This window comes from Lingula anatina, chromosome 2, assembly GCF_051362555.1.
Source record: "Lingula anatina isolate TDL-2025a chromosome 2, LinAna3.0, whole genome shotgun sequence".
Taxonomy (NCBI): Eukaryota; Metazoa; Brachiopoda; class Lingulata; order Lingulida; family Lingulidae; genus Lingula; species Lingula anatina.
This window is the reverse complement of record NC_141768.1, coordinates 25106792-25119979: the sequence shown is the minus strand read 5'-3', so window position 1 is coordinate 25119979 and position 13188 is coordinate 25106792. Positions and strand designations below refer to the sequence as shown.

General features: G+C 36.3%; 1 protein-coding gene across 1 annotated transcript in view; it reads right to left on the bottom strand.

Annotated features, from left to right (window-relative positions):
- Positions 1-650: 650 nt before the first annotated feature.
- The window catches only part of LOC106165535 (protocadherin Fat 4), a 75834-nt gene continuing 63296 nt past the window's right edge, over positions 651-13188 (bottom strand). Inside the window, exons 17-22 of the mRNA XM_087003190.1 lie at positions 12142-12263; positions 10772-10935; positions 9991-10048; positions 8751-8844; positions 8428-8465; positions 651-3242 (exon numbers count right to left, since the gene is read on the bottom strand). Of these exons, the coding sequence (XP_086859316.1) occupies positions 1427-3242; positions 8428-8465; positions 8751-8844; positions 9991-10048; positions 10772-10935; positions 12142-12263 (2292 nt within the window). The 3' untranslated portion in view covers positions 651-1426. The remainder of the gene's footprint in view (positions 3243-8427; positions 8466-8750; positions 8845-9990; positions 10049-10771; positions 10936-12141; positions 12264-13188) is intronic.

Here is a 13188-nt window from a genome sequence, read left to right as displayed (position 1 = left end):
AAGTTTATTTTTCAGCTTTCAAAAGCTGGGCGACACCGCGAAAGTAGCCACAAGCTAGTTTTTTGGGTTATTAAAAAAATTACACTTTAGACATTTTTGAAACGTTAGAGTAGACATCTTACTCCCTTCTAATCTAGTGATTTTTTTAGTGATTAAAGCTGCTAGACTGATGTAAGTTAAGTTCCACTAAAACAAACAATTATTCCGCTCGTTCACTTTAAATAATAAAAAAAAATGTTAATATATACAGTATGGTGGGGGGGGGGGGGGGGGCAATAACAAGGACGAGGTGAAGGAGTCGGGGGCATTCCCCTGTAGTGTACGTGGGAGAGGAGTTCAGGCCAACTTCATTCTGTGCACAGCTCATGACAAGTGGGTCTACAGAAGATGCAGGTTGTGTCGTAAGGAGTCTTACAGTGGCCAGCCCCTCTTATGTGCATCACTTCTTCCAGAAGACGATCAGATTTTCAAGTTTACATTGACAGGTGTCTAATTTTTTCTGTTGGAAGGCGGTCAAAATTGGAGGATGGATCAACAAAGATAATTTGGAACACTGTCAGAAAATAGCTACGGATCTGCCCCTGTAATATGATATACTATCAAACAGCCTCTGTCCAATAATGGTGTAACTACAACAGAAAGGCAACAAAGTGTTTCGTAGCAGTTTATTGAGTAATGTAATGCAATATTTCTTTGTAATTAGTACATGTACTTGGAACGATTCACTGTCCAACTTGCAATCATGTTTGATACACATTGGAGTGCAGCATGTTTGTATAATATATATGTGATAAAAAAGCACAAACCTAAAGTTTATTCAGATTTCTGCAAAAGACAAAAAAGAGGACTCTTTACAATTATTACATTTTATCTTATTATTACAGGGACATCATTCTCAAACAATCGTTTTTTTATATTGTGCATTTACAATTTATTATTTTTTTTCATTCTGTATTTTAAACACCATCTATTTACAAAATGTGTTTAATATCGAGTACAATGATTCTTTATTGTTATTATAGCTGTAATTAAAAATATAAAATATTGATAATATACTGATAATATAGTATCAATCAATATATGCAAAGAAAACACTGTAAAGTGCCAAACTTTGATACATGAGACTCTGGCTGGTTTCCCCTGCCTAAAAGCAGGGGGTTTGGGGAGTAAGAAAGAACTGCCCCTAAGGCCTGAAAGCATCTGCTCTGAACCAGGTTCTATGCCATTTCTCAAATTTGTAAAAAATTTACATTAATTTTACAGAAAAAGGACCCCTTTTGACGTTTCTAGCTACAGTCTTGCTTCTGTTGGTTTAATGTTAACACATACTGCAAAGTTTTATGTAAAATATACAGGTGATTTACAATAACTACATACAAGTAATAAGTCACAAAAGAGATAATGTCTTACAGGGGTATGAAACAATTCAAAATGTGGATTCCCACTGATTTGTGTACTCTCCAAAACCCTCAGTAGACTTCACTTTTGGAGTCTTCTTTTTCTTCTCCGTGGAATTTGACTTTTTCTTTTTCAACTTTTTCTTCTTTTTCTTGGGTGTTACTGAATCTTGACTGGATTGGGGTACATAGGCTCTGATGCTACCATCATCTGGTGAATGATATGAAGTCTCACCACCAAATGGCTGATGATTATTGTCTTCGTAATCTGGTTCCAAATCATTGTAACTTGGCCTACTTGCTCCCTCAAAATCCTGCTCATCATGCACAAAAATTTCCTCACCTGCTCCTTTTTTTCCTATGTCTAAATTGCTCATATTCCATGCCTCTCCGGGCTCAAAATGCACCGGGTCTGAAGGACTTGGTGCCACTTTTCTTTTGGGCTTCAGTTTCCAAGAATTCTCTGTATGGGTTTTAGAGTCTTCCAATATGGGTATGTCTGCATCTATTTCACTTGAAGCTAGAGAAGTTCGCCTCTTACCATACTGAACAGCACCATCATCTGAGATAACAGTAAATGTAGTGCTTGATGCGCTACCTGGGCGAAGATTTTCCAACTCTGGAACATTCACAGATTCCAGTGAACTACCTATGTTCTCTTTGAAACTTGTTGGTGATTGTGGTTTCTCGTTTTCTAGGAAACATCTTGGTGGATGTGGTTTTTCTTGACAGTTTGGAGGATTATTCTCTGGAGCTACAAGGTTTGGCTCATATTGGGATGGTTTATGGGTGGCAATAGAGAGCCTGCCTGATTTTGGTGGTAAATCATATTGATTTTCTCTTCTTGTAACTACATCTGAACTATTTCGACGCGTGGCAGATGGATAGCTTGGCAGTGGGTCACTGTCACCATTTTGGCTTGCTTCTGTCTCTTCTATATCAATATCCTCAATGGTTTCATCAGACTTGCAGTCATTTTCTTGAGGTTCCACATGACTAAGGGAATGGTCACCTTGGCCTGTTTTCACAGGCTGGCTGCTGAGAGGGATGGCAGAGCTGTCAAGTGCTGGTTTATGCTCTATTTCATCTGTGACAGTCTTTGTCTTTGTACCAAGAATTTCTTTTTCATAGATGTTTTGCAATATTGTTTTACTGCCATGGGATAATTCATGGAGATGTCCTTGGTCTATTGACCACATCTCCCCCTGGCTGTTTTCGATTTTATTTGAAAGAGCTTCAGCCAGTTTTTCACTGGCTGCTTCTATGCTTGATTTTGCTTCTCCCCGTGGTGCATCATCCTCCAAGGAGGTATCTGCAGATTTCTCATCATTTCCCCCTTGTTTGTGTTTGTCGAGCATCTTAGGCATTTGACGAAGAGGAGGTAGAATGGCAGTACGATTAGGCTGAGAAATGTTGGTTATGTTAATAGGTCCACTGAAAACTACTGTTTGGCCTATTGAAGATCCACTTTTGCTTGGTCTAGACATTGTAACTGGGTCTGTCTGTGTTTTCTGTCTCCCAGGACTTTGGCTTTCTTGCCTGTAGGTGGCTCTCTGCCAAGACTCATCTTCCACAAAATGTTTTTCTTTTTGAAGGGAAATTTGTGATCCCACCCGAGAAGGACTGCCAGCTTCATCAGCTCCATATCTATCAGCATAAACAGAGTGTTTTGGTTTAGAAACAAGGTGTTTGTAACCCTCGGCACTACTGTCTGGAGCTCTTAGACTTAGGTAGCTTTTGTTGACATCACCGTCATCAGTCTGCAGAGGGATGCCTTTACCACCTGGAGGATTTTTCAGCTTTGGTAATGTGAATTGGGGTCTTGGAGGTGGATTTGGTGCCACACTGAAAATATGAAAAATAATTTTATCATGAATTTTGATGACATCTTGTTTAACTATCATCAGTACATTTTCTCTTGCATGCATCATCATACCGTACACAAGACCTGAGATCACAGTGTAACACCCATGTACTGCTTTATTTTGCTGAGGAAAAATGGAAAAGCAGTGATAATAACAAGGCAGCAAAGCTGTCAAATGTACAGACAAAAAGCAGACAATAACAATGCACAAAACGGGCTACTGTCAATTCTGATGCAAAAGTACATTATGCTTAACTGCAAATTCAACATCAAATTTTAATTATGCTCAACAGGTAATACCAATGTAAGTGAAATGTGTAACAAGCGTAAGGCTTCAGGCCCATGGGAGTTTAAGTTCACACTTTGAAAATGCCAGAATGAGAAAAATGAAAATTTCACATAAAACTGCTTAAATTCAATAATAAATGATAACCCATTTGAGCTGGCTTTCTTATTTGAACTGCATGCCAATCCTACAAATCATACTTGTAAGTTGAAAATAATAATAATAAGTAACACAGTTTTCTTTTCATAATGTTTGTAGTAGCAGTGCAAAAAGATTTTTGTCAATTTTGATGTAACATTACATAATGCAACAGTATTGGTAGCAAAAGAAGTTGTACCTAAACGTGAGAAAAGGTCAAAAAACAAGTGGATGACAAATGAGATCTTGGAAAAATAAGCTCTAGGCAGCAGATCCTCAACCACGAAAGTGAGGAATACAAACTGGTAAGCAAAGAAATAAGAAAGAAATGTAAGGAAGCCAAAGAGATCTGGCTCAATGAACAGTGTGCAGAAATTGAGAAGTGCAAAACCAACGACCCAGGTGCAATGCACAGGAAGATTAAGGAAATTACAGGCTCCAAATGTTGTTCTTCTTCAGGATGTATAAGATCAAAGGATGGGGAAGTCATTATGGAAAAGGACAAAATCCTAGAACGCTGGACAGAATACATCAGTGAACTTTTTGCAGACGACAGGGGCAACAAACCAGAAATAAGAAAAGCCATCGAAGGACCAAAAATCTTACAATCAGAAGTTAAAGATGCATTACAAAAAATGAAGAAGAATAAGGCAGCAGGACCCGATGAAGTCATCACCGAGATGATTGTTGCACTGGAAGACTTTGGTGTAGAGAAGCTTAATGAAATCCTGAATGAGGTATACGACAGCGGAGAAATTCCAGAGGACCTCAGCAGATCGATTTTCATAGCCCTCCCAAAAAAACCTGGTGCAATTGAATGTGAATTACATAGAACAATTAGCTTAATGAGCCACATAATAAAAATTCTACTCCGAATTTTGATGATGAGAGCAAGAAGTAGGATAAGACCTGAGATAGGAAAAGAACAGTTTGGGTTCATCCAGGATGCTGGCACAAGGAATGCGATATTTGTATTGAGAATGCTATCGGAAAGAGCTATTGAGATGCAGAAGGATTTATATGTGTGCTTTATCGACTATACAAAGGCATTCGATAAGGTGCAACATAAAGAACTTTTCAACATGTTAGAAAGTTTAGATCTAGATGGAAAGGATTTAAGAGTTCTGCGCAACCTATACTGGGAACAAACTGCATGTATGCGAGTAGGCAATGACACAAGCTCATACACCAAAATTAGAAGAGGCGTTAGACAGGGATGTGTGCTTAGCCCAGACCTGTTCAACCTTTATAGTGAGATTATTCTTCGAGAAATAACACCATTAAAGGGAATACATGTCGGAGGAAAAAACATTAACAACTTGAGATATGCTGATGATACCGTCCTAATTGCTGAGTCAGAACAAAAGTTACAAGAGATACTAGACAAAGTGGTTGAATCCAGCAAAAAGAAAGGGCTCACCATCAACTGTAAGAAGACAGAATGTATGGTAATCAGCAAACAAAGAACAGCTAAACATTGTAAGATATTGATTGACAACATCCTAATAAAACATGTACAGAAATTCAACTATCTTGGCAGCATGATAACTGAAGATGGCAAATGTGACCAAGAAATTAGAAGACGTATTGGAATGGCAAAAGCTGCATTTGAAAAACTGGGCAGCATAATGAAGAACAACAAAATTTCTATGACGACAAAGATCAGAATGTTGAATTGTTATGTGTTTTCCATTCTCACTTATGGAAGCGAATGCTGGACTACATCCCAAGGTATAGAACAACGAATAGAAGCGGCAGAGATGTGGTTTCTCAGGAAAATGATGAGAATATCTTGGACAGAGAGAATGACAAATCAGAAAGTGTTGGAGAGAGCAGGAACAAAGCGTTTCCTTCTAAAAAGCATACGAAAGAGACAGTTGGAATTTTTAGGACACGTAATGCGGAAAGAAGAGCTAGAACATCTTAGTGTGACAGGCAAGATCAATGGAAAGCGAAGCAGGGGCAGGCAAAGATTAACATACACAGCAAGCATAAGTAGGTGGACAGGAATAGCGGAGCTAGACCTGTTGAAGACCGCAAAGGACAGGAAGAGGTGGAAGTCCATGATCGCCAACGTCTTAATGGGACAAGGCACTTGAGAGAGAGATTACATAATAAATTACAGAATAATTATCACCAATTTTTGATTATTGACTATAAATAGCATGGACATGTAAAAAATTTGATTACCATTTGGCTTCATGTCCATGGGAGCTTCGAGTCCCACAATGAATATGCCAACATGATAAAAATGAATATTTCACTAAAATGTATAACTTCCAGAAAAAGAAGCCAATTAGACTGCTTTTCCAACTCAGGCTGCATTTTAGTCCTTTGTTTCTTTTTTGAAAGTTTGACAATCATAAGTAACATGGTTTTCCCATAATGGTCATCATGGCAGCAGCACCCAAAATTGTGTTTTCTTCTATTTTAATGCAATATTACATAATGCTTAACAGCATAATGACCATCAGTTTTTAATAATAAAAGATCCATATCATGGATTTTCAGAAAATGTGATTAGCATGGGTCTTCAAGCTCGTGGAGGTTCTTAAGTCACACCTTGAAAATGCCAATATGTGAAAAATTAAATTTTCACAAAAAACTGATTAACTGCCAAAAAAATTTACCAAATAGACTGCATTGCCCACTGAAGCTTTATTTAAGTCCCATGTTTCTTCCTGTAAGTTTGAGAACAGTAAGTGACATGGTTTTCCTTAAATGGTCATCATGGGAGCAGTGTCCAAAATAGGGGTGTCTTCAAATTTTGATGCAATATTACATAATGTTTAACAGGATAATTACCATCAATTTTTAATAATAAAATATTAGTATCATGGATATTCAGGAAATGTTCCTAGCAAAGGTCTTCAGGCCCAAGGAACTTCAAAGTCACACCTTGAAAATGCCAAAATGTAGACAAGACAGCACTGTCCTGAAATGTGTTTTTTTCCATTTTTAACAATTTTTTAACATATAACAAAATAAACAATTTACTGCCATTTATATATGATCAACTAAGAAAATTGATGAGATGGGAAAAATATCAATAGAACAGTGTTTAATGTCCAATTTCCTCCATTCTGAGTTTCTGAACATAGTGAATGAATGAATCTGACAAACTGCAATGATATGAGTTTATTTCCATTTTTGAAACTATTATACAATACATGATAACAAGTTTACCCTCATTTTTACATAATCAACTAACAATGTTGTAAAGATGCAGGAAATGTCAAACAAACACTTTTACGAATCTAATTAGTTAAATAATGAGACTGTTAACATGCCTAAGATTTGAATCTGAGGAAATGTGAAAAAACAGCATAACGTATAAAATAATGGCCTGATTATGCTGATTTTCGAACTTGACCTGCATTTTAGTAAGATTAATTACTCCTGTGAGTTTCATGACAACAGGTCTATTTGTTTTCCTTGAAATGTGTTAACAGTGTTGCACATATGCTGAAAAGTGAAAAAAACAGCATAACTACTAAAATAGTGGCTCGATCATGCCGATTTTCGAACTTGATCTGCGTTTTAGTAAGATTGATTACTCCTGTGAGTTTCATGACAACAGGTCTATCGGTTTTCCTTGAAATGTGTTAACAGTGTTGCATATATGCTAAAAATAATGAGAATGTTAACATGCCTAAGAATTGAATCTGAGGAAATGTGAAAAAACAGCATAACTTATAAAATAATGGCCCGATTATGCTGATTTTCGAACTTGACCTGCGTTTTAGTAAGATTGATTACTCCTGTGAGTTTCATGACAACAGGTCTATCGGTTTTCCTTGAAATGTGTTAACAGTGTTGCATATATGCTGAAAAGTGAAAAAACAGCATAACTACTAAAATAGTGGCCCAATCATGCCGAATTTTGAACTTGATCTGCGTTTTAGTGAGATTGATTACTCCTGTGAGTTTCATGACAACAGGCCTATCGGTTTTCCTTGAAATGTGTTAACAGTGTTGCATATATGCTAAAAAGTGAAAAAACAGCATAAATTCTACAATAATGGCTCGATCATGCTGATTTTCGAACTTGACCTGCGTTTTATGAATATTAGTCAGCTCTGTAAATATACAGCCAAAAAGTAAAATTGCCTTCCACTTATGGTGTTAACTCTGAAAGTGCACGGCGACGGTGACATGATCGGCGGCGGCGACGACAGACGCAGGTGATGGCAATATGTACAGACACATCTGTGTCTGTACATAAAAAGTTCCCACAGCAACACTTTGATTGCCACATCATTATATCTGATAGACTGAGACATATCTTTATCATGTTAATGATGTAACCAGACAAGGGGGCCTCCAGTACCTTTTACACACAGCAAGAATGTAGATTTATCTTTTTCTCTGTGTATGTATATACGTTTAAATGCAATTGCGCATGTGCTGCATTTGTATATTCTAGAGAGTGCATGTGTGTGTGTATATAATTAGTACAGTATATACCTGGTGGTAACATGCTATAAAGTGATAGTAAGATATGTGCCTGTGAGTGTGTCAGTATATACATGTATGTCAAAAAGGGGAGTAGACCACAACTCATTAACAAAAGAAGGAAGGCGGCGAATAAGGCCCATATATAAAATTAATACTATAAGTCTATGTAGAACAATCCAACTCTGTGGGGACTCATGCTGAGTGCAATCAGCTTAACTGAAGTCCACACAGAGCTTGATCATTCTACATGAAGATGGAGATAAAGAAAAATGCAAAATACTTACTCTTTGATATAGCTATAATCACCACTTGGGAACATGCTCTGTAATAAATACCAAAAATTGATTTTGAATAAAAACTAAAAATGTGTGCATGCTCTCATTAAAATAAGAGAAATTTAAGTCTGCCATATATACAATTATACAGCTTGAGCACATTTGGATTAATCAAAATGATAATTATGGATAACTAAATTTTAAGTGCCCTTCAATTAATATTAAATTTGTTGCATTTAAAGATAAATAAATATAAACATAAATGAAAAAACAAATAAAAAACAAAGAAAGATAAATAGATGAATAAATAAGTATATTTGTGATCTTTTTACATTAACATCATATCCAGTGTCCCCTTCAGATGGAGTGAATGTGGTTTCACGCTTTAGTTTGAAGCTGGGTTTCTTGCATTTCTTCAATGTTTTCCTAAAATAATGAAATTATACTTAACCTTCACCCTTTGATGTGAACTCTTAATTAGGAAATAATTTTAAATGAAAACATTTGATTAGATACAAAACCTGTCAAGGGTATATACCTCCTTAGCCAAAATTTGCTAAAATGCCTTTATATAATACCAGTTGTTGTAAATTTTTTCATATTATATAATGTACATGGATTTTATTTGGTCTGCATATTCTCTGCCAAAAATAAGAAAGGCAAATATATTGCCTAAATAAGGTGAACTCTTGGGTCTTATTTATCATCCTGCATTTCAAAGCAAGTATATCCCTATATTTCAGAGTGTGTACAACAGAGTGGAGAACTATGTCAAAGCAGTTAAACACTAATTTAATGACATTTATTTTTCAGCAATCAGCCTTTTCTTCTTTGCACATAAATTATCACCAGAGGTGAACAGCCTTTAATTAAAATAATATGGAACTTCTGTTCTTTTTCTTGATAGCAATGAATACAGTATCTATAATTATCATATATTTGGGATGGAATATGATCTTATACCCAGGAATTTGCCATGTGGTTAAACTGCAAATTTACCTCTCAGACATCATCAAAAAACATACTAACCACCTTTGACACCCCTACCCCATTTTTGCATAATATCGCAACCAGCATGCAATGCCCCAACCCCATAGTTCTGTAGTGTCACAATCAGTTTTGCATACTTGATAACTACAGTAAATGTCAACGCAATGTTAGCTCATCCCATTGATATGATGACACTACCCCATTGTTGCATAATATCGCAACCAGCATGCAATGCCCCAACCCCATAGTTCTGTGATGTCACAGTCAGTAGTGCATACTTAATACTAAATTTTGAGGCAATGTTAGGTCATCCCATTGTTGTGATGCCAAGAGAATATAAAATTGGTTTTATTTATTTCTTTATTTGCATCACATATATGCATAGAATACCTAAATGTACACTGTTAAATGACCATAAAAGAATTAATATTATTAAATATATCAACTCTGACTTTTGGACAATACTGGTCAAATTTGTTTTGCTGACCTAAAATAAGATATTTTATCAACCTGGAGTGCTTTACAAGCCATAGTCAATTATTGTATAAGATAAATCTACACAACAGCAGAGTATAAACTCACCAATAACTTAGGATCAGCAAAATAATGAGTATACCATTTACAGCTGCCAAAGTACCAACTGAAAAAAAATCATTGAAAATTTTAGATTTTGAATATAAGCTACACCTTAGTCATGCAACATAACAAGCAAGGCACTGAACAAGCATTGGTTTTTATATTAGTATGAAACATTAATTATATAGAGAGAGCTTGAACTCATTTGCAGCTTGAAAAAGTTTCACACTGACATTTTAAGCTATTTTTTCATGTTTAATTTTTTAGTTTTAGAGAAAATTGGTAATTTTTACATTTGTGAAATGCCATTCCATGTTAAATTTGTTAAGAAAGAAAAAGAAAAAAGTTTAGACATGGCCCATTTGCAAGATACAGTATTCACACAACATAATAGTATTCCATTGATGGTTTTAATTACCAATAAAGTTGATATAAAACCAATCCAGTTCAATGCAAATTATGTTATTCTTTATTGACTTCACTTGATATAACTTCTGTACACATTTTAATGGCTTTCAACTTTCCTTGTACATAAGTTTTACACATTCCTAATGCCTGTTTAAATATTCATTATGTATAAAAAGAATAAAATCTTTCACCATAAATATTTCCAGCTACTGTCAGCAACTGTGCCCAATATAGCAGAATTGCTGCAGTTGTTTATACTAGTACATGTACACTGTATGTGCTTACTGTCCCATCTTAGATATTCTTTTAAGCCCTTAATTCATTAGATAGCAAAAAAGAGGATAAAATCCACAATCAGATGGTTGTTCATACACTGTACCTGCAGCCATATTCACACCCTGCGGGAGATTATTTGTACCGGTATCAGAACTGTTACTGGATGGGCAGGTCGAATTGCGTACTGTGTCACCCTCTGTGGTTGTGGGTGCTTCAGTTGTCGTAGATGGTCCTGGTTCTTCATAGATAAGCAGTGGAATGGTCTTCCTAATTTGAAAAAGGAAATACATATTGGATATACCAGATAAAGATTCACTGACCATATGAAACTAGAGGATCAATCCAGTGATACCATCGCCAAGTATTGTACCACACAGGAGATTAATTAAGTTTATTCAGGCATACATAATGGTAGCTATGGAAATATGTGTTTTAGTGGTTTACTTTTGTTAGACTAGATAACATTAGCATTTTCTATTAATCAAGCTCCAAGTCAGAGGATGGATGCTCTCTGACGACTCATAGCCAGAGGTACATCATCTTTGCTGTCTCAGAGTCACTGCTACATCACTTATCAAAATCTATTAAGGACTCTTCCCCCAAGTCTGAATTTTCTAGACATTTCTCACTCCAAGGCTTCTATGTTGACTTCTTGCTGCCACCTTGACCTCTTAATGCCTCTAATTCCCATCACACTTATTTCAAAAGCCAGCAGTAAACAAAGAACTATAACAGCAGGTAATTCTTGTGATGGAGGCATGAATTGTTACAAATGGCACTGGACAGTACATGTATGTAAACACAGCAACGGCATATTTACTGTTGCCAGCACTGGGGAGTTTCTTTAATGAACTGCATATGTGAATATGCAGTTCAACATAAAGTGTATTGAAAAAACAATGGTGTTTGACATAAAAATTTTACTAATTAAAAAAAAAACAGCAAGATACTCATCATTCCCTGTAGCTTGAAATTTGTACTAGAATTACACAGGCAGCCAATTAAGGTAGGACTGTAGGTTAGAAATTTTTTCTTAAATTAAAGGTCTTAGCTTTTTTATTCCTGTTGCATTCATTCCGTGCATCATCAAAACATGTAATGTAATTAAGCTTGAAACACAAGTTCATTGTGTGATGTAATATTGGGATTTTTGGCACAAAGACATTTTCGGTTTCCTGATTTTCTCAGGCACCTGGACAGCTATAAACATGCTTTTAGTGATATTATAACACTTGAACAAAGTACTACAAAAGGGGTTTGGGGATTTTTCTTAAAAGACTTACTATTGATCTGATCTATAAAAATGTGATTTTAAGCCCTATCTGGGTACATCCCCCCTTAAACCCTATACAAATGAAGACATACAATATTACTGAAAGGAAAAGAGTTATCTTCCTTTCCACCAGAAGAGCTTATCTAATACATTATCAGCCAAGTGGAAATAATATATGATCTCTTAAGATGATGTGTTACCTTGTATATTTAACCACCACTCCATTGTCCCTCACATTCAGATTTAAATAACACATCACAGGAAGGTCAGTTATATTGCCATGGTGTTGGATGGTACCATTACTGGCATTCTGAGTGATGTTCTAAAATAAAATATTCCATCTATCATCCATGTGTTACTCATGATCAAAAGTGATTCCATCTTTTTTTTTGAGTGGGTTGAAAGCAGTAGAGTAGGGTGGGATGAGTGACATAGGATGGGTGGGACAGGATGGGGTATGGTGGATCAGGGTGGGTTGAGCTTAGTACAGTGGAGTGGGATACATGACAAAGGATGGATAGGACAGGATGGGGTATGATGGATCAAGGTGGGTTGAGGTACAGTAGATTAGGGTGGGATGAGTAATATATATAAGATGGAGTCTGGTGGGTTAGGATGGGCTGAGGTATGGTAGAGTAGGGTGGGATGAGTGATATAGGATGGGTGGGACAAGAAGGAGGAGGGTGATCAGAGTGGGTTGAGATAAGATGCAGTTGTAAGGTGGGGTAAGGTGGGATGGGTGAGATGAGGTGTATTATGGTGAGTTGGATGTGCTGAGATGAGCTTGGACAAGGTGGACTGTGAGGACATGCTGTTTTGGGAGGGTTAAGTTGGGCAGGGTGAGGCTGTGTGAGGTGACATGGGGTATGTGAAATGGGTCAGGATGGTGTGGTTGAGGTGTTTTATGCAGTTAACAGTTTCAAGTAGTTTTCTTATACAACTATCAATACATATTACTGTATCAGCACTTCTTCAATGTTATAATTAAGATGCCATTATCAAATAAACTCATTAGTTCATATAAAAGGGAATTATCCTTAAAGATCAAGGCATGAGCAAACTTATAGGAGAGGTTGAAAAGGCATGTGTAAAAGACAGAGAATGGACCATAATCAATGTAATTACTAAAAAATGGACAGACAACTGTGTTTACTATTATTTCTTCAAGCATGCAGCTGGAGGGACAGGGAGGAATAAAGTTATACTTTCTCTCAAACCATCAAAAAGGTTCTCATAAGACCAATAAA